Genomic DNA, 21551 nt, shown 5'->3' with positions numbered 1-21551 from the left:
AAGTTGTGAAATGGAATCAGGGAGAGTAGACCACTCAACTTTTAATAAAAAGTGGAGCGATGTTACCCTGGCCGAGTGTTTGGGTGATGGCCTGGATTGTTCAGGGGTTCTGTGAACTTTTTATTTGTAAAATATTTGATGGCAAAATTACGACTATCAAGCTCTTCCAGTTATCTGAGGAAGGGAACACCTGAAACTTTGTAAAGCCAGTTGAAAACCCTTTTGCTACCATATTACTCGCACTTTGGGGATTTTGTTGAAATTTTTATAACTATTATTTTTAAATACTTTATGCATTTGGTACTGATGAATGACCTTTTTTCTTTCCCTTAGCTGTTTTCATCTGTCACTTTTGAAATTGTTGAAGAAAGTAAGGTAAGACCATTCATTCAACCTACAAATGATAACTTCTTAACAAAAATGTAAATAGCCAGCACTTAATCTAGCTTTTTTCTATAAGCAAAAAGGGTTAATAAAGGCAGGAGACAGATAGTCATATAATGTGGTATTGGGCACTAGAGACACTCCAGGGCAGGCAGTAAACGTGTGGGTTCATTCATGCTAAGTATGAATGTCATTTCATTATGTTCCTGTAGCTACAAAAGTTGTGTTTGCCTCTGAAGGAGATACTTACACGATTCTCTGCAGCATCTGTAAATTATATTTAAAGTGGCTCGAAGTTGATCGAGTATCTCTTCCCAGGCTCCCAGGACCCGGGCGGTGAGGAATGTAAGGAGACACGCGTGTTCCTCCATCATCAAGATGTGTCGTGACTACCCCCAGCTCGTGCTGGTAAGCCCTGACTGTGGTCAAGGAGCCACTGACACATGCCCAGTTTGCGTACATTTCCCTGTAAATCCGCCGCCCCTAATTATACCTCACATAAGGGGAAAACTAGGAACTTTAGCTTTGCTAAGAAAAAGTATTAGTATATGTTTTCTGGACTTAGTGTCTTCTTCCTCTCATGCTTGTGGCGGTGGTGGTGATGTTTAGTCACTGAGTTGTATCCAGCGCTTTGTGACTGCATGGACTATAGCCCACCAGGCTCCTCTGTCCGTGGGGTTTCCCAAGCAGGAATACTGGAGTGGGTTGCCATCTCCTTCTCCAGGGCATCTTCCCGACCCAGGGATTGACCTGTGTCTACTGCATGGTAGGCAGATTCTTTCCCACTGCACCACCTGGTAGGCCCCTCCTCCTTCTCAGTGGAGTTAAATATGCAAACGTATTGTCTCAAAACGAATGGTTCTCTTCTGTGTGGGAGTGTCCCTGTCATTGTACACCTCTTTACCATACTATGTGATGTTCTTAACCACCATGCCAAGTAGTATGCAAGTCTTGAGAGAAGCCAGGTGCAAACCCTAACCTTTTTTGGAGGGTTTCTCTAAGAAGTTTAGCACTGCTTCAGATAACAATTAACCAAAAATTTCTTCTCTGAATACACAGTAGTTATGTCTGTCTGTCACTTTTCTTTCCCTCTCCCCCCACCTTTTTATTTGCTTTATGTAGTTATATGAAGAAGTGAAGTGAAGGGAAGTCGCTCAGTCGTGTCCGACCCTTTGCGATCCCATGGACAGTGGACTGTAGCCTGCCAGGCTCCTCTGTCCATGGGATTTTCCAGGCAAGAATACTGGAGTGGGTTGCCATTTCCTTCTCCAGTGGATCTTCCCAACCCAGGTATCGAACCCGGGTCTCCCGCATTGTAGGCAGATGCTATATAAAACAAACTGATCTTTGTCCATAGTTCAGTCGCTCAGTCGTGTCCTACTCCTTGCAACCCCATGAACCGCAGCATGCCAGGTCTCCCTGTCCATCACCAACTCCCGGAGTTCACTCAAACTCATGTCCATTGAGTCAGTGATGCCATCCAGCCATCTCATCCTCTGTCGTCCCCTTCTCCTCCTGCCCTCAGTCTTTCCCAGCATCAGGGTCTTTCCAGTGAGTCAGCTCTTCACATCAGGTGGCCAAAGTATTGGAGTTTCAGCTTCAATATCAGTCCTTCTGATGAACACCTGGGACTGATCTCCTTTAGGATGGACTGGTTGGATCTCCTTGCAGTCCAAGGGACCCTCAAGAGTCTTCTCCAACACCACAGTTCAAAAGCATCGATTTCTTTGGTGCTCAGCTTTCTTTATAGTCCAACTCTCACATCCATACATGACCACTGGAAAAACCATAGCCTTGACTAGACAGACCTTTGTTGACAAAGTAATGTCTCTGCTTTTGAATATGCTATCTAGGTTGGTCATAACTTTCCTTCCAAGGAGTAAGCGTCTTTTAATTTCATGGCTGCAATCACCATCTGCAGTGATTTTGGAACCCAAAAATATAAAGTCTCTCACTGTTTCCCCATCTATTTGCCATGAAGTGATGGGACTGGATGCCATGATCTTAGTTTTCTGAATGTTGAGCTTTAAGCCAACTTTTTCACTCTCCACTTTGACTTTCATCAAGAGGCTGTTTAGTTCCTCTTCACTTTCTGCCATAAGGGTGGTGTCATCTACATATCTGAGGTTATTGATATTTGTCTCGGCAATCTTGATTCCAGCTTGTGCTTCTTCCAGCCCAGCATTTCTCATGATGTAGTCTGCGTATAAGTTAAATAAGCGGGGTGACAATATACAGCCTTGACGTACTCCTTTTCCTATTTGGAACCAGTCTGTTGTTCCATGTCCAGTTCTAACTGTTGCTTCCTGACCTGCATACAGGTTTCTCAAGAGGTAGGTCAGGTAGTCTGGTATTCCCATCTCTTTCAGAATTTTACACAGTTTATTGTGATCCACACAGTCATAGGCTTTGGCATAGTCAATAAAGCAGAAATAGATGTTTTTCTGGAACTCTCTTGCGTTTTCAGTGATCCAGTGGATGTTGGCAATTTGGTCTCTGGTTCCTCTGCCTTTTCTAAAACCAGCTTGAACATCTGGAAGTTCACGGTTCATGTATTGCTGAAGCCTGGCTTGGAGAATTTTGAGCATTACTTTACTAGCGTGTGAGATGAGTGCAATTGTGCAGTAGTTTGAGCATTCTTTGGCATTGCCTTTCTTTGGGATTGGTATGAAAACTGGCCTTTCCAGTCCTGTGGCCACTCCTGAGTTTTCCAATTTTGCTGACGTATTGAGTGCAGCACTTTCACAGCATCATCTTTTCAGGATTTGAAATAGCTCAACTGGAATTCCATCACCTCCACTAGCTTCATTCGTAGCGATGCTTCCTAAGGCCCACTTGACTTCGCATTCCAGGATGTCTGGCTCTAGATGAGTGATCACACCATTGTGATTATCTGGGTCGTGAAGATCTTTTTTGTACAGTTCTTCTGTGTATTCTTGCCACCTCTTCTTGATATCTTCTGCTTCTGTTAGGTCCATACCATTTCTGTCCTTTATCAAGCCCGTCTTTACATGAAGTGTTCCCTAGGTATGTCTGCTTTTCTTGAAGAGATCTCTAGTGTTTCCCATTTTATTGTTTTCCTCTACTTCTTTGCATTACTCGCTGAGGAAGTCTTTCTTATCTCTTCTTGCTATTCTTTGGAACTCTGCCTTCAAATGGATATACTTTCCTTTTCTTTGTCCATAAAGATACTATAAAAGTTAATATGGAAAAAAAAAAAGAGAGACAGATGGTTTTCCTGGTTATAGACGAGGAAAGCACAGTTCCCCAAATACTGAAGCCTACGTTGCCTTGCCTGTTCAGGCAAAAGAAGAGTGTTGTAATTAAGTTATCAAATGACAGTCTCACTGGCCTGACTATTCTGGGGATGTCTTCGTCCTCATTTTACCTTCCTTGAGTGACCCACACTCACTGAGAATCAGACCTTCACTGCCTCTGGCTTTTTCTCTCTGTGATATACAGCCCAGTTTCGACATGCTGTACAACCACGTGAAGCAGCTCCTCTCCAACGAGCTGCTCCTGACACAGATGGAGAAGTGTGCCCTCATGGAAGCCCTGGTTCTCATCAGCAACCAGTTCAAGAGCTACGAGCGTCAGAAGGTGTTTCTTGAGGAGCTGATGGCACCTGTAGCCAGCATCTGGCTTTCTGAAAACATGCACAGGTAGAGGAGAGCCTTTGCTCGTGACCTTCACTGCATTTGAGCACCCGCGCTCTTACCAAGAGCTGAGCCTGGGGTTGGGCATAGGATATGGAGGTGTCAAACAGCAGTACGCTGCGATGTGCGTCATGGCTTGTTTATTCTCATTGCTCCCGGTGATGCGTGAGGGTATCTAAAGGCAGTCTTGGAGTGAAGTGCTGAAAATACCACCTTGCTCTGCAGAGGTAGTGGAACAGAGAGGAAATGAATAAAGATGGATGGGGCGGGGGGGGCAGGAGGCCCCAGAGGGAGGTCTGCTGTGGTGTCAGGCTGCAGCCCCAGCACATGTAAAGGAGTGGGAACAGCTGGTGGGGGCCTTGCAAGTAGGAGCTGCACGGATGCCCTCTGTGCCCACACAGCATCTTCAAGTTTGCATCCTCTGTGATTCCTCAAGTGTCACTGGTCACATTTAGAAGGCGGAAGAGAAGTTTAATAAATCCTCACATGACAGCTGACAATGAATATGATTAGACTCCTCTCACTGTAACAACTGCTCTTTGGGGTTCAAGTAATACAGCTTATTATCTCTTGAGGAAGTAACTGTCCTTGGTTAGAATCACGGTGTGACTTGTCTTTCCCCTGCCGACCTGTAGAGTGCTCTCAGATGTCGATGCTTTTATTGCCTACGTGGGCGCCGATCGGAAAAACTGTGACCCGGGCCTGGAGGATCCCTGTGGCTTAAACCGAGCACGAGTAAGTAAGCTTCTCCTGGGAGTGGGAAGGTGTGTTAGCCTTGGATAGAAGTAGGGTATTGTCATTCATCCAGGTTTGTGGAGATTTTTTGTATACGACTGAAAAATCTGGGAGCCTCCGCTTTCCTGAATGTCTCCTTTCTTTTCTTTGGTCTTGAATTCTTGAGTTAGTTCTCACAACAGAGCTGGTGGTCTTTTTATGAAGCCGTTATTTTGATTTTAAGGATATCTAAGTAGCTCAGAGGACTAAAGGTGTAATGAGGAAGCAGGTCAGAACTTGGTCAGCAGGGTGGGTTCTCCGTGCCTTTGCTCTCTGGCATGTAAACTCCTGGGCTTCCCAGGTGATACAGTGCTACAGAATCCGCCTGCCAATGCAGGAGACACAAGTTCGGTCTTTGGGTCGGGAAGATCCCCTGGAAAAGGAAATGGAAACCCATTCCAGTATTCTTGCCCGAAAAGTTCTGTGGACAGAGAAGCCTGGCAGGCTATAGTCTGTGGGGTTGCAAAGAATTGGACATGACTGGGCACAAAAACACAACACAGCGTAAAGTCCTAAATGGTGGCCTGACTTGCAAACCTGAGATTTTCCAGTTCTTTGCTTTTCAAATGAGCATTGTGCCTGGCTCCATTATGGCAAAAAGTCTTATTAGTTAACCTGGCAAGTTGTCAGTTGCTAGAAAGTACTATGAGTGAGGATTAAGGCAAACCTATGAAGGCCTAAACTCGAGGGTGCAAGACCCACTCAAAACCAGTATGAAATGTTGTTAGGGTAAACACAGTTTTGAAGCATGTCCAGCCTACCGCCATTCCACCCCGAATGTGCCCAATCTCATCTGAAGCATGTCCAGGCCACCTTTGGGTCCTCAGGAGAGTCACCACAGCCTCTAGGACATCCTCGTGAAAGGGATGCTTCTGGAACCTACCACTGGTCTTGAAGACGGCATTGAATGGGTCCCTTTTGGACTTGACCTTAAAGAAAGAAACAAGAATGGTGGGGGGTGGGGAGTATCTTTCCTTCTCTCCAACTTTTGTATCACTTTCCCCATAATCTTGCAAAGATCTAATAGCACTGTGGTCTTTTCTTCCCCTTTTATGTTTACTTCTCATCTTCTGTTTTTCTGTAGATGAGCTTTTGTGTTTATAGCATCCTGGGTGTTATGAAACGAACTTGCTGGCCCACTGACCTAGAAGAGGCCAAAGCTGGGGGATTTGTGGTGGCTTATACACCCACTGGGAACCCAATATTCCGTAACCCCTGCACAGAACAGATCCTGAAACTTCTTGACAATTTGCTTGCCCTTATAAGGTGAGTCAGACTAAGGGTTTTTCTCTGTTGTATTTAAGACTCTTTACCTGACAAATCTCCAAAGCTTAATTTGTTTATATTTCTTCAGACCATTTGGTGGTAAATGAGAGATTAAGTCTTGGTTCTTTCTGGAAGGGCTTTTCTTTTTTAAAAATAACATTGGCTCTCCCTTGTCTAAGTCCTGCGTTCCAAGTGAACACATCCATGGGTTCTAATCTCAAAATGGCTTTTCTCATTTTGAGCGCCCCCTGAGTTCTTTTACTTCTTTGAACTTCATTCCCTACCAAGTTTTCTTTAGTCTAAAATGTTGCCGCTAAGGGAATTGTTCATTGGGAGCGGGGCAGTTGCTTTCCGTGGTGGTGCTTTTCTGGGTTAGATGTTCACATGAGCTCATCTGGATTTATTAGTAGTGACTATGCTCTCAACTGGACCAGTCATGCCAAAGGCAGGCATGGCACCTCTTCCACGGCAGGGTCCTCAGTTTTTATTTCTCAAAGCTGAGTCCTCAGACCAGCAGCATCAGCAGTCACCTGAGAGCTTGGTTAAAATGTAGAATTAGGGTTTCACCCCAGACACACAAAATCTAGACTTACTGATTACTTGATATATGTTTGATGATCCAAGAATAGTCTCTTCAGCGCAAGAGAGCTTCTGGAGAGAAGCAGTTCTTACTGACCAAAGCAAAATGTGATTGCTTTTTTACATGTTAGAGTGTTTCTGAGTTCAGGTGAGAGCTCTGTTCCGCTGCGTTTTGGCCTCTTACCCTGTGGTGTAAGACCACAGTCGCAATTGGGCAGACCAAATTACTCATGTCTTAGGGATGCTCTGCTGGCAACAGAATCCAAGGTTTTAAGTTAATGTTGACCAAATTGGAGGGCTGGAGTGTCTGAACAAGTTGTCATTATGGACATGTCTGTGGAAATAGATAATATTTTGTTCTGATTTCAAAAGGAGAAAAGAGATTTCAAAGAAGTATGGCTTGCAAGTTGAGAGGGTAGTAGAATATTTAGTCAAGGAAAGGTTTGTTACCATATATATGTTTCTAAGACCAGAAGCATCTTCTATAGCTTAGAGAAATAAGAAGGTGATGAAGTCAGGCGGCAGGAGACTCACTGACTTCTCAGGCCTGTGGCCAGAGTCCCTGTGGTAGGAACCTAGACTTGAAAACAGGGTGCACCCCTGGTCGGGCAAGGAAACAAGACAGTTGTCAGAGAGTTCAGTGCTTTTGGAAAATCCCGAAGTCAATCAAAAGGTATTTGAAAAATGTTGACTGTAGTTACAAAGTAGCGAGATTGCTTGAGAAGTGTGCCTCTGGAGCTGTTAAAAGTTTCGCCTTATTTTTGTAATAAATTTGATCTTGAAGTATAATGTTAATGGTACAGATACACATAAGAAAAGGACACGAATTGTGAGTGCAGGCAGATGAATTTTGACAAAGTGGACACCTCCATGTAATCAGCACCTACATCAATAAACAGCCTTACCCAGTGCCTCTCAGTCCTTCTCTGCCCCTCAAGGGTGACCGCTGTTCTGACTTCTAACTAACACTTTATCTGGTTTTGGGAGCTTTAATAAATGGAGTCAGAAGCACGCAGTCTTTGTGTCTTGGCTTCTCTTGCTCAGTGTCAACATTCGTGGGGGCATCCGTGTTATCATGTGTAGTTGCGGCTTGTCCGTTTCCATGGCTGGTGTGGTGTTCCATTGTGTGAGTATGCTCTAACTCATTGATCCACTTAGTGCTGGTGGACTTTTGGGTAGTTACCAGCATTTTTTTTTATTACAAAGAATGTAATAAATCCTTTTTTTATTACAAAGAACATTTATGACTATTAATGTTCTTACAAATATCTTTTTGTGTTGGGTAGGAATAGAATCCTACATAAAGGAATGGAGTTCCTGGTTTATAAGGTGTTCGTATTTTCAGCTTTCATAGAGTGAATCAAATAGTTTTCAAAAGTTGTACTAATTTACATTTCTGCCAGTTTCTGTATTAACTCCTTGTTGGAAAATCCTGTTTTAATTCCTTATCAACTGATAATCAAAGGTGTTAGAGCTGCACTGTCCAGTGTGGTAGCCATTAGCCACACAGCTGGCAGCTGAGCACTTAAAATATGGCTTGTCTGAATTGAGATAAACTGTAGGTATGAAGATACACACCACATTTCAGAAATTTAGTACAAAAAGAATTTAAATACCTCATTAATTTTTATATTGCTAACACTGAAATGATGATCTTTTTATGTGTCAGGTTAAATAACAATATAATTAATTTAAGCTATTTCTTTTCACTTTTCAAGTTTGGCTGGCTAGAAAATTTTAAATGGCTTACGTGGCTTACATTTTATTTCCACCGGACAGTGTTGTTCTTAGTGGATTGGATGGAAGATAGATGTGGGGGATAGAATTTTCTGGTTCTCAAAAGGTTCATTATCATTCGCTATCTGTTAGAATAACAAGTTTTCTGATAAACTTGAAGTTTGTTACATTGTTTCCATATATCTGCAATGTTTTATTGAAATCTTTGTATGTGGGAAGCCCTGGTTAGCCTAGTGATTATACTTTTTTGTTTGTTTGATATATGTATACCTTTTGAAATGTTACCACAGTAGATTTAGTTACCTTCATCACCTCACCACGTTTTTTCCCCCTCTGTGATCTCTTTTGTAAGATCTCTCTTTCAAACACATAACACAGCATTGTTAGCTGTGGTCGCTGTGTGTATATATCGCCTCTGCAGAGCATGCTCATCTTTTTAACCGAAGTTTGTGCCTCCGACCACCTTCACCCATTTTCCCCACCCCCGTCTCCATCTGGCACCCATCAAACTGGCTCTGTTTCTATGTGTTTGGGTTTTTTGATTCCATATGTAATATCATACTCTATTTGTCTTTTAGTGTCTGGTGTATTTCATGTACATAATGCCCTCAAGGTCCATCATGTTCCAGAGAGCAAGATTTTCTCCTCTATTGTGGCTGAATAATATATACCTGTGGTATGATGGCTACATCCTTAGCTGATGATAATAAGAATATTTCAGATAGGTACAGATCATGCACAACTTAAGATTTTTATTGCTTGTCTTTTTCTTTGCCAAACAATGATTAGTTCTTCTTAATAGTGGAAGCATAGTGCTCTAACTTGCATGTGTGTCAGGAAAGGCGATATTTTAGGAATCTGACTATTACTAGGGCTTGTTGGACACCCTGCTTATGAACACATGATCTGGAGTCAGAGATACCAGAGCAGTATGTACTGAGTCCTTCTTCCACTGCATGTGAGTTAGAAGTGCAGTACCATGGTGCCACCTCCTTAGTGAGAAGTCGTTCAACTTAAGAAAATATATCAGCATAGTATACCATATTAATAGAAAAAGGGGGCGAGCCAGTTGATCATCTTAGTTGACATAGAAAAGGCATTTGACAAAATCCGACACCCTCTCATGATAAATCCAACACCCTGTCAACAGTGTTGTTTTGCAACAGCAAACTAGGACTAGAAGGAAACTTTCTCAACATGAAAATGATTTTTACGAAAAATCCATAGCTTACGTTAATACTCAGTGGTGAAAGATGTAAAGGTTTTCTCTGTCATCAGGAACATGAGAAGGATGTCCACTCTCACCGCTGTTGTTTAACATTGTGTACCAGAAGCAGTTAGATAAGAAAGAGAAATAACGGCGTCCAGATGGGAAAAGAAGCAAAACTATCTCTATGCACAAATGATGAGCCTCCCATTTCATGGAAGATCCCAAAAAAACACCAAAAAACCCCAAAACAAAACAAAAACTACTATTGCCAATAAATAAATTCAGCCAAGTTATAGAATACAAGATCAACATACAAAAATCAGTTGTGTTTTTATACACCAGCAATGAATGATCCCCAAAGGAAATTAAGAACTTAATTACATTTGTAATAGCATTCAGAAGAATAAAGTATCTAGGAATAAATTTAACCAAGGGATATGAAAGACATATTCTGTAAACTAAAAACCATTCCTGGAATTAAAGACGACCTAAAGGGAAAGGCACCCTGTATTCATGGATTGGAAGACTCAAGTTCATTAAGATGGAATATTACCCAAAGCCATCTGAATGTTGAATGCAGTCCCTATTGAAATTCCAAAAGTGGGAATTCCCTGGCAGTCCAGTGGTCAGGACTGCATCTCCTCTACTGCAGGGGACACAGGTTTGATCTCTGGTCAGGGAAATAAGGTCCCCCAGGCTGAACGGCAAACAAACAAATTTCCAGCAGTGTTTTGTTTTGCAGAAAGCTGATCCTCAGATTCATATGGAATTGCAAGGAGCCCCTAAAAGCCAAAACAGTTTTGAAAAAGAAGCACCAAATTGGGAGACTCAGATGTCTCAATTTCAAAACTTATTGCAGAGCTAGAGAAGTCAAAATAGTTTGTAACTGAGAAAGGATAGTGATGGTGTTTTAGTCACTAAGTTGTATCCGACTGACTCTGCGATGCTATGGACTGTAGCCCACCATGCTCCCCTGTCCATGGGATTTTCCAGGCAAGAATACTGGAGTGGGTTGCCATTTCCTCCTCCAGGGGATCTTCCCAACACAGAGATTTAACCTGCATCTCCTGCTTGGCAGGCCTATTCTTTACCATTGAGCCACCTGAGAAGCCCACTGAGAAGGGTAGACATATAGAAACAGATAATCTCATGAAAATGCTCAAAAGGCTTGACTAGACATGTCTCTGCTGCTGCTGCTGCTAAGTCGTTTCAGTCGTGTCTGACTGCGCGACCCCATAGACAGCAGCCCACCACGCTCCCCTGTCCCTGGGATTCTCCAGGCAAGAACACTGGAGTGGGTTGCCATTTAGACATGTCTCTAAAGAAGATATACAAACGGCCAATATGGCCATGAAAAGATGCTGAACATCTTTAGTCATTCCGTTCAGTTCAGTCGCTCAGTTGTGTCCGACTCTTTGCGACCCCATGAATTGCAGCACGCCAGGCCTCCCTGTCCATCACCAACTCCCAGAGTTCACTCAAACTCATATCCATCGAGTCGGTGATGCCATCCAGCCATCTCATCCTCCGTCGTCCCCTTCTCTTCCTGCCCCCAATCCCTCCCAGCATCAGAGTCTTTTCCAATGAGTCAACTCTTGGCATGAGGTGGCCAAAGTACTGGAGTTTCAGCTTTAGCTTCAGTCCTTCCAAAGAACACCCAGGACTGATCTCCTTTAGAATGGACTGGTTGGATCTCCTTGCAGTCCAAGGGACTCTCAAGACTCTTCTCCAACACCACAGTTCAAAAGCATCAATTCTTCGGCACTCAGCCTTCTTCAAGTCCAACTCTCACATCCATACATGACCACAGGAAAAACCATAGCCTTGACTAGACAGACCTTTGTTGGCAAAGTAATGTCTCTGCTTTTGAATATGCTATCTAGGTTGGTCATAACTTTCCTTCCGAGGAGTAAGCGTCTTTTAATTTCATGGCTGCAGTCACCATCTGCAGTGATTTTTGGAGCCCAAAAAAATAAAATCTGACAGTTTCCACTGTTTCCCCGTCTATTTCCCATGAAGTGATGGGACCGGATGCCATGATCTTCGTTTTCTAAATGTTGAGCTTTAAGCCAACTTTTTCACTCTCCATTTTCACTTTTATCAAGAGGCTTTTTAGTTGCTCTTCACTTTCTGCCATAAGGGTGGTGTCATCTGCATGTCTGAGGCTATTGATATTTCTCCCGGCAGCCTTGATTCCAGCGTGTGCTTCTTCCAGCCCAGTGTTTCTCATGATGTACTCTGCATATAAGTTAAATAAGCAGGGTGACAATATACAGCTTTGACGTACTCCTTTTCCTATTTGGAACCAGTCTATTGTTCCATGTCCAGTTCTAACTATTGCTTCCTGACCTGCATGTAGGTTTCTCAAGAGGCAGATCAGGTGGTCTGGTATTTCCATCTCTTTCAGAATTTTCCACAGTTTATTGTGATCCACACAGTCAAAGGCTTTAGTCATTAGGGAAATGCAAATCAAAACTAAAATAAAGAAACCTCACACCCATTAGGATGGCAGCTATCCAAAAATCAGAAAATAAGTGTTAGGAAGGATGTGGGGAAATTGGGACTCTTTTACACTGTTGGTAGGAATGTAAAATAGTACAGCTGCTGTGGAAAACAGCTTGGCAGTTCCTCAAAAATTAAAAATAGTGGGAGTCCCTGGTAGTCCGCTGGTTAGGACTCTGCTTCCACTGCAGGGGGGCCAGTTTCAATCCCTGATCAGAGAACTAAGATCCTGCAGTGCAGCACCCCCCACCAAAAAAATGTAATTAAACAATTAAAAATTGGAAAAAGAATTACCATATTAAGCAGCAATTCCAGCTCAAGGTATATAGTCAAAAGAATTAAAAATGGGTCATAAAGAACTATTTATACACCCATGTTCATAGCAGCATTACTCCCAATAGCTACATAAAACGTGGAAGCAACCAGAGTGTTCCATCAGTGGATGAGTAGGTAAGCAAAATATGATCTTTACAATGGAATATCATTGAGCCTTAAAAAGGAGGGAGTTTTTGCAACATGCTACAATATGGGTAAACCTTGACTTTATGCTAAGTGGAATAAGCCAGTCACAAAAAAGCAGTTTAAAGGGGTGTAGTGACGAATGCATGTGGTTAGGTTTTTTAAAAATTATTGAAGGTTTTCAAAGAATAAGTGTGGTTTAAAATAATCGTGTCCATCTTTTTAAAAGTTACCTATTTGTTTATCTATGTGGGTGTGTTAGGTCCTAGTCGCAGCGTGTAGAATCTCGGTTGTGGCACACAGACTCTAGTTATGCTCAGGCTTAGTTGCTCCATCACATACGGGATGGAGCACATCACATCCGAACCTGGGTCCCCTGCAATGAACAATGGCTTCCTAACCACTGGACCACCAGGGAAGTCCCTCAGTGTTCCTCTTAAATATTTAATCTGCCTGGTCCGTTTTATATTCTAGAATTTTCTGTACATTTGAAATTTTTATAATTAACCTTTGAAAGAAAAATAGGTAGCTTTGCTCTCTGGCTATCGTGTTCAGGGGTGCCATTGCTGTGGAAGACAGATCAGGTCCGTACTCTAACAAAGTATAACTATTCAGGTGAGTCATTTTTGGTGAGGAAGAAATGCTCACGTTAGGAATTGCGATGCGCCTCTAGGAGGCTAAACAGCTGTCAGAACATTGTTGGGTCCACCCTGCTGGATGAGAGATAAAAAATCCTAAAGATGGGGGTATATTACTACCTGCTGTCTGTTCCCGCCTGTGGTCCTGCACCACAAGGCCTCTGACATTTCATCCTTAGTCACTGGCAGTCTGAAAACAGAGCGCCCAGGCACTGTCTCAGATTTGAACGAATTTTGTTTTCCAGCTTTAGACTGAGATGTTGTCCAGCTCTCTCAGAATTCGATTCTTGTGGTCGATTGCTGTTAGGTGTTGTATACCATACAGATAAACTTAATAGCTTCAAGTCTAACCCCTTCTCCAGGGAAACATTTAAATTCTTCTACCAAGAATAGTGCTGACAGGAAGATGTCTGTGTGGAAATGCAACATCATTGAATTATAAGGTAAAATCCACTCTTTCCTTCTGTAGCAGGCTAAGAAAGTTCACACAGCATTCTTATTTTTTTCAGAACTCACAATACGTTATACGCACCAGAAATGCTAGCCAAAATGGCAGAACCTTTCACAAGGGCTCTGGATATGCTTGAAGTGGAAAAATCTGCTATTTTAGGTAAGAAATCGAACCTTTTTTTTTCTTGAAGTTCAGCTTATCCCTAATGCAGCTTCAGTGTGCCTTGTGTCCCTTTCTCCTCACCTGGCAGTACCTGGACCACTAGTTTGTTCAGAAATGCACATATGGAATTCCTCCAGGCTCTCTGGAAACAAACGCATTCACTTCATTATCTTAACATGCAGAGGTCTCCAGAAGCATACACAACCCACATTAACCCCTCCTCCGCTTTAGCTACCAGCTGGTGGTACATGTTAGAGCGTTTAGATTGTAAATAAACCATGGTTTTTTTGACCTGAAGGATATTAGCTTACTTTCCTGTCTTTTGTATGGAGGGCAGGGGAAAGGGGAAAAGTAATCAAACAATTAAGCTTAAATAGCTTCAATCAGTAAAATATTATATTTATTATTAAAATTTTAAAGGAATCGTTTCTAAGTCAGGTTTCGCCTTTATCAGAATGTTGCTTTAACTCGTATTTCCCATTAGGAAATGACTTTACAATCATAATTATGATACGTGCTGTGTAGGAAAGTGACTGGGAGAGAGGGTTTATTGGAAAACCCAACCCAGTCGTGGAGAGGAGTCACAAGATTGCTTCTGAGTGGAGACTTAGGATGCACAGGAACCAACCAGACTGGGGGCAAAAGGAGATGCTGAGCATTCTAAGCAGACAAGAGTGGCAGATCCCAATCCCCAGGCATTAGGCAGAGAGCTCAATACATCCAGGGAAGAGGAGGCGACTCGTGTGGCTGGAGCACAGAGCAGGGTGATCAGTTAGAAGTTGGAACTGCAGACAACAGAGTTGTCTAAACTGTGTGCTGATCTCTGAAAGTTCGGGCTGGCTCTCCATCACAGCCCCCCAGTGTTTCTTGCCCCGGCTGTCACCTCTGCCTGGGCCTGGCCATGATTAAGCAATCTAATGCGCATGCCTCAGCCGTGACTTAATGACAAGAAGACTGTTGGTTTCCCTTTCCAGGGCCCATCTGTTTTGACCTAAATGATCCTGGGCCATTTCCTTTGGCCCCACTATTTAAGCTCCCTGTTTCAGATACCGGTGAAGATAGAACATCCAAGAAATGTCTTACTATTAGTACAAAAAGTAGGTTTTGCTTCACCGCCTATTCCTCTTCCATCCCACTTCCGTTATTCAAAGTAAGCCAAGAACTGGTGCTGTAGAAATGTACGACTGACCAAAACATAGTAGAATGGGTAAACAATTCCCTCTGGCAGCTGCCAGGCAGAAGCAAGGCTGGAAACAAAATTGCCTCTGATTAGAAGTACAGATCTTCCACGGCAGCTCTTTGAGATAAATGGGCTTCTTTTTGATCTGCTATACATCTTGACCCTTTGCATAAATTTTTGCTTGAAAAAGAGATTCTGTGACTTAAAAGGGAAGGGGTACATTCCAGGTGCTTTATGGAGAGATCATTTGAGGCTGTCATTGTGTGCTTCGGTACAAGTTCCATGTGGAGAAACCCAGGCGAAAGTTGGAGTCTTCACACCTGGACATTTAAATGGCTTTCACCTTTGCCTGCAAAGGCAATGTAACAGTCCCTTCAGGGAAGCTGTTAGCGTCTCCTGCTGGTAGAAGACTTGGTTAGCTGCTTTGCATTTATAGCACCCCACCCCGCCCCCCACTCCCCAAACCACCTCTGCCTGCGGAGGGTGCTGGTAGGCTGAGAGCCCTCGGCAGTGGAGCAGCAGGTTCCTGACCCATCTTTGTCTGTAGGATTACCTCAGCCTCTCCTGGAACTGAATGACTCTCCTGTCTATAAAACGGTCTTGGAAAGAATGCAGCGTTTCTTCTGCACCCTCTATGAAAACTGGTAAGGAACCCATGCTGCCTTTTCATGTTCTTCTCCTAGACATGCCATGTGTAGGAATGGCCTTGGGTTTTACATCTGATCCAGCGTTCTAGTGTACAGGTAATATGACGACAAAATTTGACTGATGATTCTAGTGTCAAATCAAAATGAACAGGCTGATTTCCTCCTTTTTCTTTTTTTTTAATTGTCACATGTGCCTTTAATCCTAGCCATGACTTGATATTTTAATGCCCACCTTGTCTATTTCCAGTGCATATGATGATGAGATCAGAGTAGAAGATGGGGGTGCATGTTCTCAGACCTCACTACTCATAGCCCACTTTCCGTGGGACACTAGAAGGTGGCGGCCATGTTTGGTGGCCTGGGGTCCTGGTTGTGGCATCAGGGGTGGGGGGTAACTGGCTCTGCTGTCAACAAGTTTCCTTAAAAGTGGTGGGGGCTGGTATTTTCACTTCTGATAGAAGATTAAGTCCACATCTTCAAAGGATGGTGATTAAACTGAAGTTCTCTTAAGAAGGAAATACAGTCAATTGCTTTTCTAGCTGAGAAGTCTTCTCGTAGACAAGAGATTCCCAGGGCAGTCAGGGATGGTGGTGACAGATCATGGATTTGATTTTGCCCATGATTTTCCCTTGCAGTTTCCATATCCTCGGGAAGGCAGGCCCTTCCATGCAGCAGGACTTCTACACTGTGGAGCACCTGGCCACCCAGCTCCTCAGCTCCGCCTTCGTCAACTTGAACAATATTCCTGACTACCGACTCAGACCCATGCTTCATATCCTTTCGAAAGTCCCTGGAAAACCCCCAAAGGGCTAGAAGGTTAAGACAGGAACTGTTCACAGGCACTAGAGGAGGCAGAGCTGAGCTGCGTGAAACAGATGGAGTCATTTCTATTCAGTATACAGTAACCACATTAAAAAGACAAGAAGATTGAAGTAAACAGCAGGGAAAACCTGAAAGCAGTCAGGGGGTCTTGAAAGCTCTTTCTCCTTAGAGATATCTTTACCTTCCCACTGCTTAGAAAGATGGAAGATGAAGCTCTTATCCCTTTTCTGTACTTTGTCGGGTGCCTCTCTTTGAAGACACTCTTATACTGCATTCTCATTCGGATTCTCTGTTTTCATTTGTTTTGGGGAGTGTCTTTCTTTCCTGAAGTGACAATATAAGGAGAGTGGTGAAGGAGAGCTATTGTAGTTCCAGCCTCACAGGGGAGCCGTGCTTCAGAACAACAGGGTATGCGCTCGTATGCTAAGGCTCCTTAACCTGCCTCGGCATGGGTCTTTGTGAAGCCTCTGGTGCTCTTCTGTCCCCCGGAGCACTATGAAGCCCTGGTGTCTCCCATCCTTGGACCTCTTTTCACCTACCTCCACGTGGTAAGAGATCAGTCAGGAAAGGGTAGCACAAAGACCTCTTAGAGTGGGTGGCCTCTTGTGAGTCTCACAAGCTAAGAGCTCCCAGAAGTGTCGTCTGCTCACCCTGCCAGGACAGCTGCACATCTGCCCCACCCTGCCCCCCACCCCCACCCTGCACTGGATAGAGCAGCTCACCCAAGAACTAAACTGGTCCCATTGCCCACCGAGCACATGCAGACTCAGGTTCTGCTCCTGTCCTCCTGTTAACTGAGGAGAGGTGGTCAGCAGAGTGCTCCTCTGGAATTGTGTTTCCCCAACTCGAATTAAGCAAGGAGACCAGCTGGGCAGAGAATTTGGTGCATCCAGAAGAGACTCAGGATTTCTAAAATGCTCTTGATCCTTGCCAAGCAAAGAAATGTTTGATATGCTGCCCTTCACTCGGGTTTGGGAGAGGATGTTGTTCCGTTGCTGAGTCATGTCTAACACTCTTCAACCCCATGGACTGTAGCCCGCCAGGCTCCTCTGTCCGTGGGATTTTCCAGGCAAGAACACTGGAATGGGCTGCCATTTCCTTCTTCAGGGGATCTTCCCAGACCAGGGATCAAATCCATGTTTCCTGCATTGTCAGGTGGATTCTTTACCACTGAGCCACCTTGGGAGAGGTTACAGAAACCATATCTGGTTTTTTAACCTTATGAGATTTCCTAAGGCTCTGCAATTGTTACCTGGACTCATCCTCAGCTAATTCTCACCACTGAGTGGGCCTTAGATATTTTCTTTTCCAGCCTTGCCCCCAGTGTAGTGCTTATTTCTGTTTTGTTTTCCCAGAGGCTTTCCCAAAAATGGCAAGTCATCAACCAGAGGAGCCTGCTTTGGTAAGGGAGTATCTCTTCTCCTTGATGGATGAGCTGGCAGCCAGGTTTGGGGTGAGAGAAGGCAGCCATAGGGTAGGAAGGATTCTACCATCCCAGGTCTAGAAGAGTACTGGGTTATAGTTAGTCATGCTCAGCCTAAATGGTAGAAGGAAGGGTTCTACCATCCCAGGGCTAAAATAGTGGGTTATAGTTACGCTCAGCCGAAACAGTAGATGGCCTTTCTCTCACAGGCAGACTCAGCTCAAGCTTTCGTTGGGGATACCTTCAGCTGCCTTAGGTGAATGCTGAGACATTCTTACCACTTAGGATTTTGATCGAGTCCCCTCGAGCCAACTGGATAGTCACAAGCATTATAATAATGCCCCTCAGTGATCACTGCTGCTGCATACAGGCTTTCTGCAGCTGTGGAGAGCAGGGGTCACCCTTTGTTACGGTGCCTGGGCTTCTCATTGCAGTGGCTTCTCTTGTGGAGCCTGGGCTCTAGGGTGTGTAGGCTCAGTAGTTGTGACACATGGGCTTAGTTGCCCTGTGGCATGTGGGCTCTTCCCAGACCAGGGAGCGAACCCGTGTCCCCTGGGTTGGCAGGTGGATTCTTAACCACTGGAAGTCCACTGCTGCCCATTCCTAACGTCCGAGTGGAATGTCGACCAGGGAAGTCAGGAGAAGGAAGTGGGCACAGAGGGCCTGGCTAGGGTCACTGCTGCTTTTGCATTCCCATGAGCCTTGGTCCCTGATTTTGTACAGTGGAGAAGATGAGACGACAGATGAAAACCCAGAGTCGCAAGAGATGCTGGAGGAACAACTGGTGAGGATGTTAACCCGAGAAGTCATGGACCTGATCAGTAAGTGGCGTGGGAACCAGGGGTCGAAGACGGGCCTTTTTCTGGAAAAACAGCTGGTCACTCACCTACATGTTTGCAGCAACACGGACAGACTGATAAGAAATAATGAACTAAATAGAGACTAGGTAGCCTTTAAGTCAACTTAAAGACATGTTGTGAATTGTGAACTGAATCGTAGTTGTTCATACTAAGGCCAGTACATGAACAAATGGTTCAGATAGCAGGAGGGATTTGGATTAACGGTAGGAGTAACTTCCTAGCTTTGTCAAACGGGGAAACTTTTAATTCTTGGACATGCAGGTGGTTATATTTTTTACTTTTTGGTTAGTTCATTTGTTTGACATCCATAGTACACCAGTTATACCTATGAGACCTCCACTCCCAGTCAGTTACTCTTAGGTCATTCTGTAATTTCCCTCCAGTTGATTGAACTTGAAGAGGGACCAGAACACGGTCTGGTCAGATGCTTTGGTTTCTATTGGTGAAGCCGACTTTGTGCCTGGACGGTCCTCTACCTTCCCCCGTCCTCGCCTGCCCAGAGACAGTTTGGGATCCACTGGCCTGAGATGGCTGTTGTCTGGTGGTGATCAGCCCAGTAACCCTGCTTTCTTGCTTTAGCTGTGTGCTGTGTTTCAAAGAAAGGTGCTGACCACACTGCTGCTCCCCCTGCAGATGGAGATGGTAAGTGAGGCTGTTGCAGCCCTTGGAGGTCAGCCTTTAAGCTCCTTCTCCTCAATACTGTTACTTTTGTAACCAGGTCAGTTCCCATAGAAAACATGTCCCTAGCAGACTGGTGTGGAGGAGACTTTGTACACATACATGTAGCTTTCCCCCGTACTGGCCCCCTTGCTGTGTTCTCCCAGCACCATCCCCCCACAGAGCCTCTGCACTTGTGATCCCTCTATCCAGATTCTGGATCAATCCATCCAGAATGATTGTTCTCCTAACTATATGCTGGACCATCCCAGTATATTGTTGCTTTTATTCAGGTCTCTGCTCAGATGTCACCTCTGAGGGGTGTCTTTTATGACTATCTTATCAAAAACAGCAACGCCAGCCTCTGGTCTCCTCCTCTGCTCTGTCTTACCAGCACTGATCACTACCTGACATCATGTTTTACTTATATTTTATCAATTACTTCTCTCCCTCACTAGAACTTAACTCTCAACAAGGAAGGGATTTTGTCCTATTATATCCCCAGTAAGTAGGGATTTTGTCCTATTTCTGTTATATCCCCAGTACGTAAATCAGTGTCTGCTACAGTGGGTGCTCAAATATTGGTTCAATGATAAAAGAGCCTCAGCATTTGTGGCTTTTTAAGTAACTGTCCAGAAAAAATTGTTTTGCAAGTATACAGTTAGGTGTATCCCTAGATCTGCCATGGGCCAGGCTTCTACACCCTCTCATGAGCCTAAGGGGATGTCCCAGTACCTAGAACCACTAGTCAGCCCAGGATCCTCACTCTGCTTTACTCCAGGCTTCTGTCAGAAAGGACAGCCTCTGTTCTGAAAGGATGAACCTTAACATTCTGCTCTCTGCTTACAGATGAAGAGATGATGGCCACAGAGGTAGCCCCTTCGGCCATGGCGGAGCTTACAGACCTGGGGAAATGCCTGATGAAGCATGAGGTGGGTGGAGGGGCAGTTGAGGTTCTCTCCTTGCCCTGCTGGGCAGCCTGCATCCACTTTACTCACTTTCTGGTACCACCAGGAGGGTATCTTGGTAATATTTCTTCATATGGGAAAGGCACAAGGCCCCGGTGTTACCGTGCTGGCGTGGGTCAAGGCTCAGATAAACACCCAGGCACAGCGCCACCAGGCCACGGTGTTCAGCTTCCCCGAGCCTGGGTTCTGTCTCCTTCCTGCACAGGTTTTCTTTTCTATACTGATCGGTTCCTGTTTTTGATGGCCTGATAGACATAGCAGAAATAAACTCACATCTCTTCAGTAGCTGCTTTTGTCATTTTCCTGCTTACCTAGTGAAACGCTAACCCCTGATGCATAACAGAGAACACTGTGCTTGAGTTCTCATTGTATTCCTTCATCCTTTTCCCTTAGGATGTTTGTACAGCGCTATTGATTACGGCCTTCAACTCCCTGGCCTGGAAGGACACTCTGTCCTGCCAGAGGACGACCACACAGCTCTGCTGGCCTCTCCTCAAACAAGTATGGTTCCTCATCCCTCCTTCTCACCCCTTATGAAACGTTGGGGTCATGGGGATTGACTCAGTTGGGCGAACTGGGGTGCTGGGGCCTTCAGAGAGTCCCCCTTCACCCTGAGCACAGCTGTCTCCCCAGGTGCTGTCAGGGACACTGCTCGCAGATGCTGTTACATGGCTGTTCACCAGCGTGCTGAAGGGCTTACAGACACATGGGCAGCACGACGGCTGCATGGCTTCCCTGGTCCACCTGGCCTTCCAGATATATGAGGCGCTGGTGAGTGGAGAAAGCCTTCAGGCAGGATGGCTGCAGCTTGATTCCTCACAGGCCGCTTCCAGTCACTTGGGCCTTAATAAACTCAACACAGGCAGTTGTCAAGTTGCTAGTGCTGCCCCTGAGACGTGGGTGTGGCAGGGCCCAGACCCATGCCATTGAGTGGGTTTATCCCTACTTCTCAGCGGCCCAGGTACCTGGAGATAAGAGCTGTGATGGAGCAGATTCCAGAAATTCAGAAGGACTGTCTGGACCAGTTTGACTGCAAGTTGTTGAACCCCTCTCTGCAGAAAGTGGCTGACAAGCGCCGGAAGGACCAATTCAAGCGCCTCATTGCTGGGTGCATTGGGGTAGGTCTCACATTTTCCTTAGTGCTCCCAACCACCTTTGCAGTCGCCTCAGAAGCCA

At 44.7% G+C, this 21551-nt stretch overlaps 1 protein-coding gene across 1 annotated transcript in view; it reads left to right on the top strand.

The window, feature by feature from the left end:
* The window catches only part of XPO5 (exportin 5), a 45034-nt gene that overhangs the window by 21081 nt on the left and 2402 nt on the right, over nt 1–21551 (top strand). Inside the window, exons 16-31 of the mRNA XM_027525324.1 lie at nt 334–375; nt 703–792; nt 3847–4046; nt 4676–4775; nt 5899–6080; nt 13715–13815; nt 15546–15642; nt 16281–16417; nt 16918–17015; nt 17823–17869; nt 18614–18711; nt 19330–19392; nt 20257–20339; nt 20769–20876; nt 21009–21146; nt 21329–21493. Of these exons, the coding sequence (XP_027381125.1) occupies nt 334–375; nt 703–792; nt 3847–4046; nt 4676–4775; nt 5899–6080; nt 13715–13815; nt 15546–15642; nt 16281–16417; nt 16918–17015; nt 17823–17869; nt 18614–18711; nt 19330–19392; nt 20257–20339; nt 20769–20876; nt 21009–21146; nt 21329–21493 (1749 nt within the window). The remainder of the gene's footprint in view (nt 1–333; nt 376–702; nt 793–3846; nt 4047–4675; nt 4776–5898; nt 6081–13714; nt 13816–15545; nt 15643–16280; nt 16418–16917; nt 17016–17822; nt 17870–18613; nt 18712–19329; nt 19393–20256; nt 20340–20768; nt 20877–21008; nt 21147–21328; nt 21494–21551) is intronic.

The sequence above is a fragment of the Bos indicus x Bos taurus genome, chromosome 23, assembly GCF_003369695.1.
Source record: "Bos indicus x Bos taurus breed Angus x Brahman F1 hybrid chromosome 23, Bos_hybrid_MaternalHap_v2.0, whole genome shotgun sequence".
Lineage (NCBI taxonomy): Eukaryota > Metazoa > Chordata > Mammalia > Artiodactyla > Bovidae > Bos > Bos indicus x Bos taurus.
The sequence above is the reverse complement of the archived record's forward strand: the minus strand, read 5'-3'. Positions and strand labels throughout refer to the sequence as shown.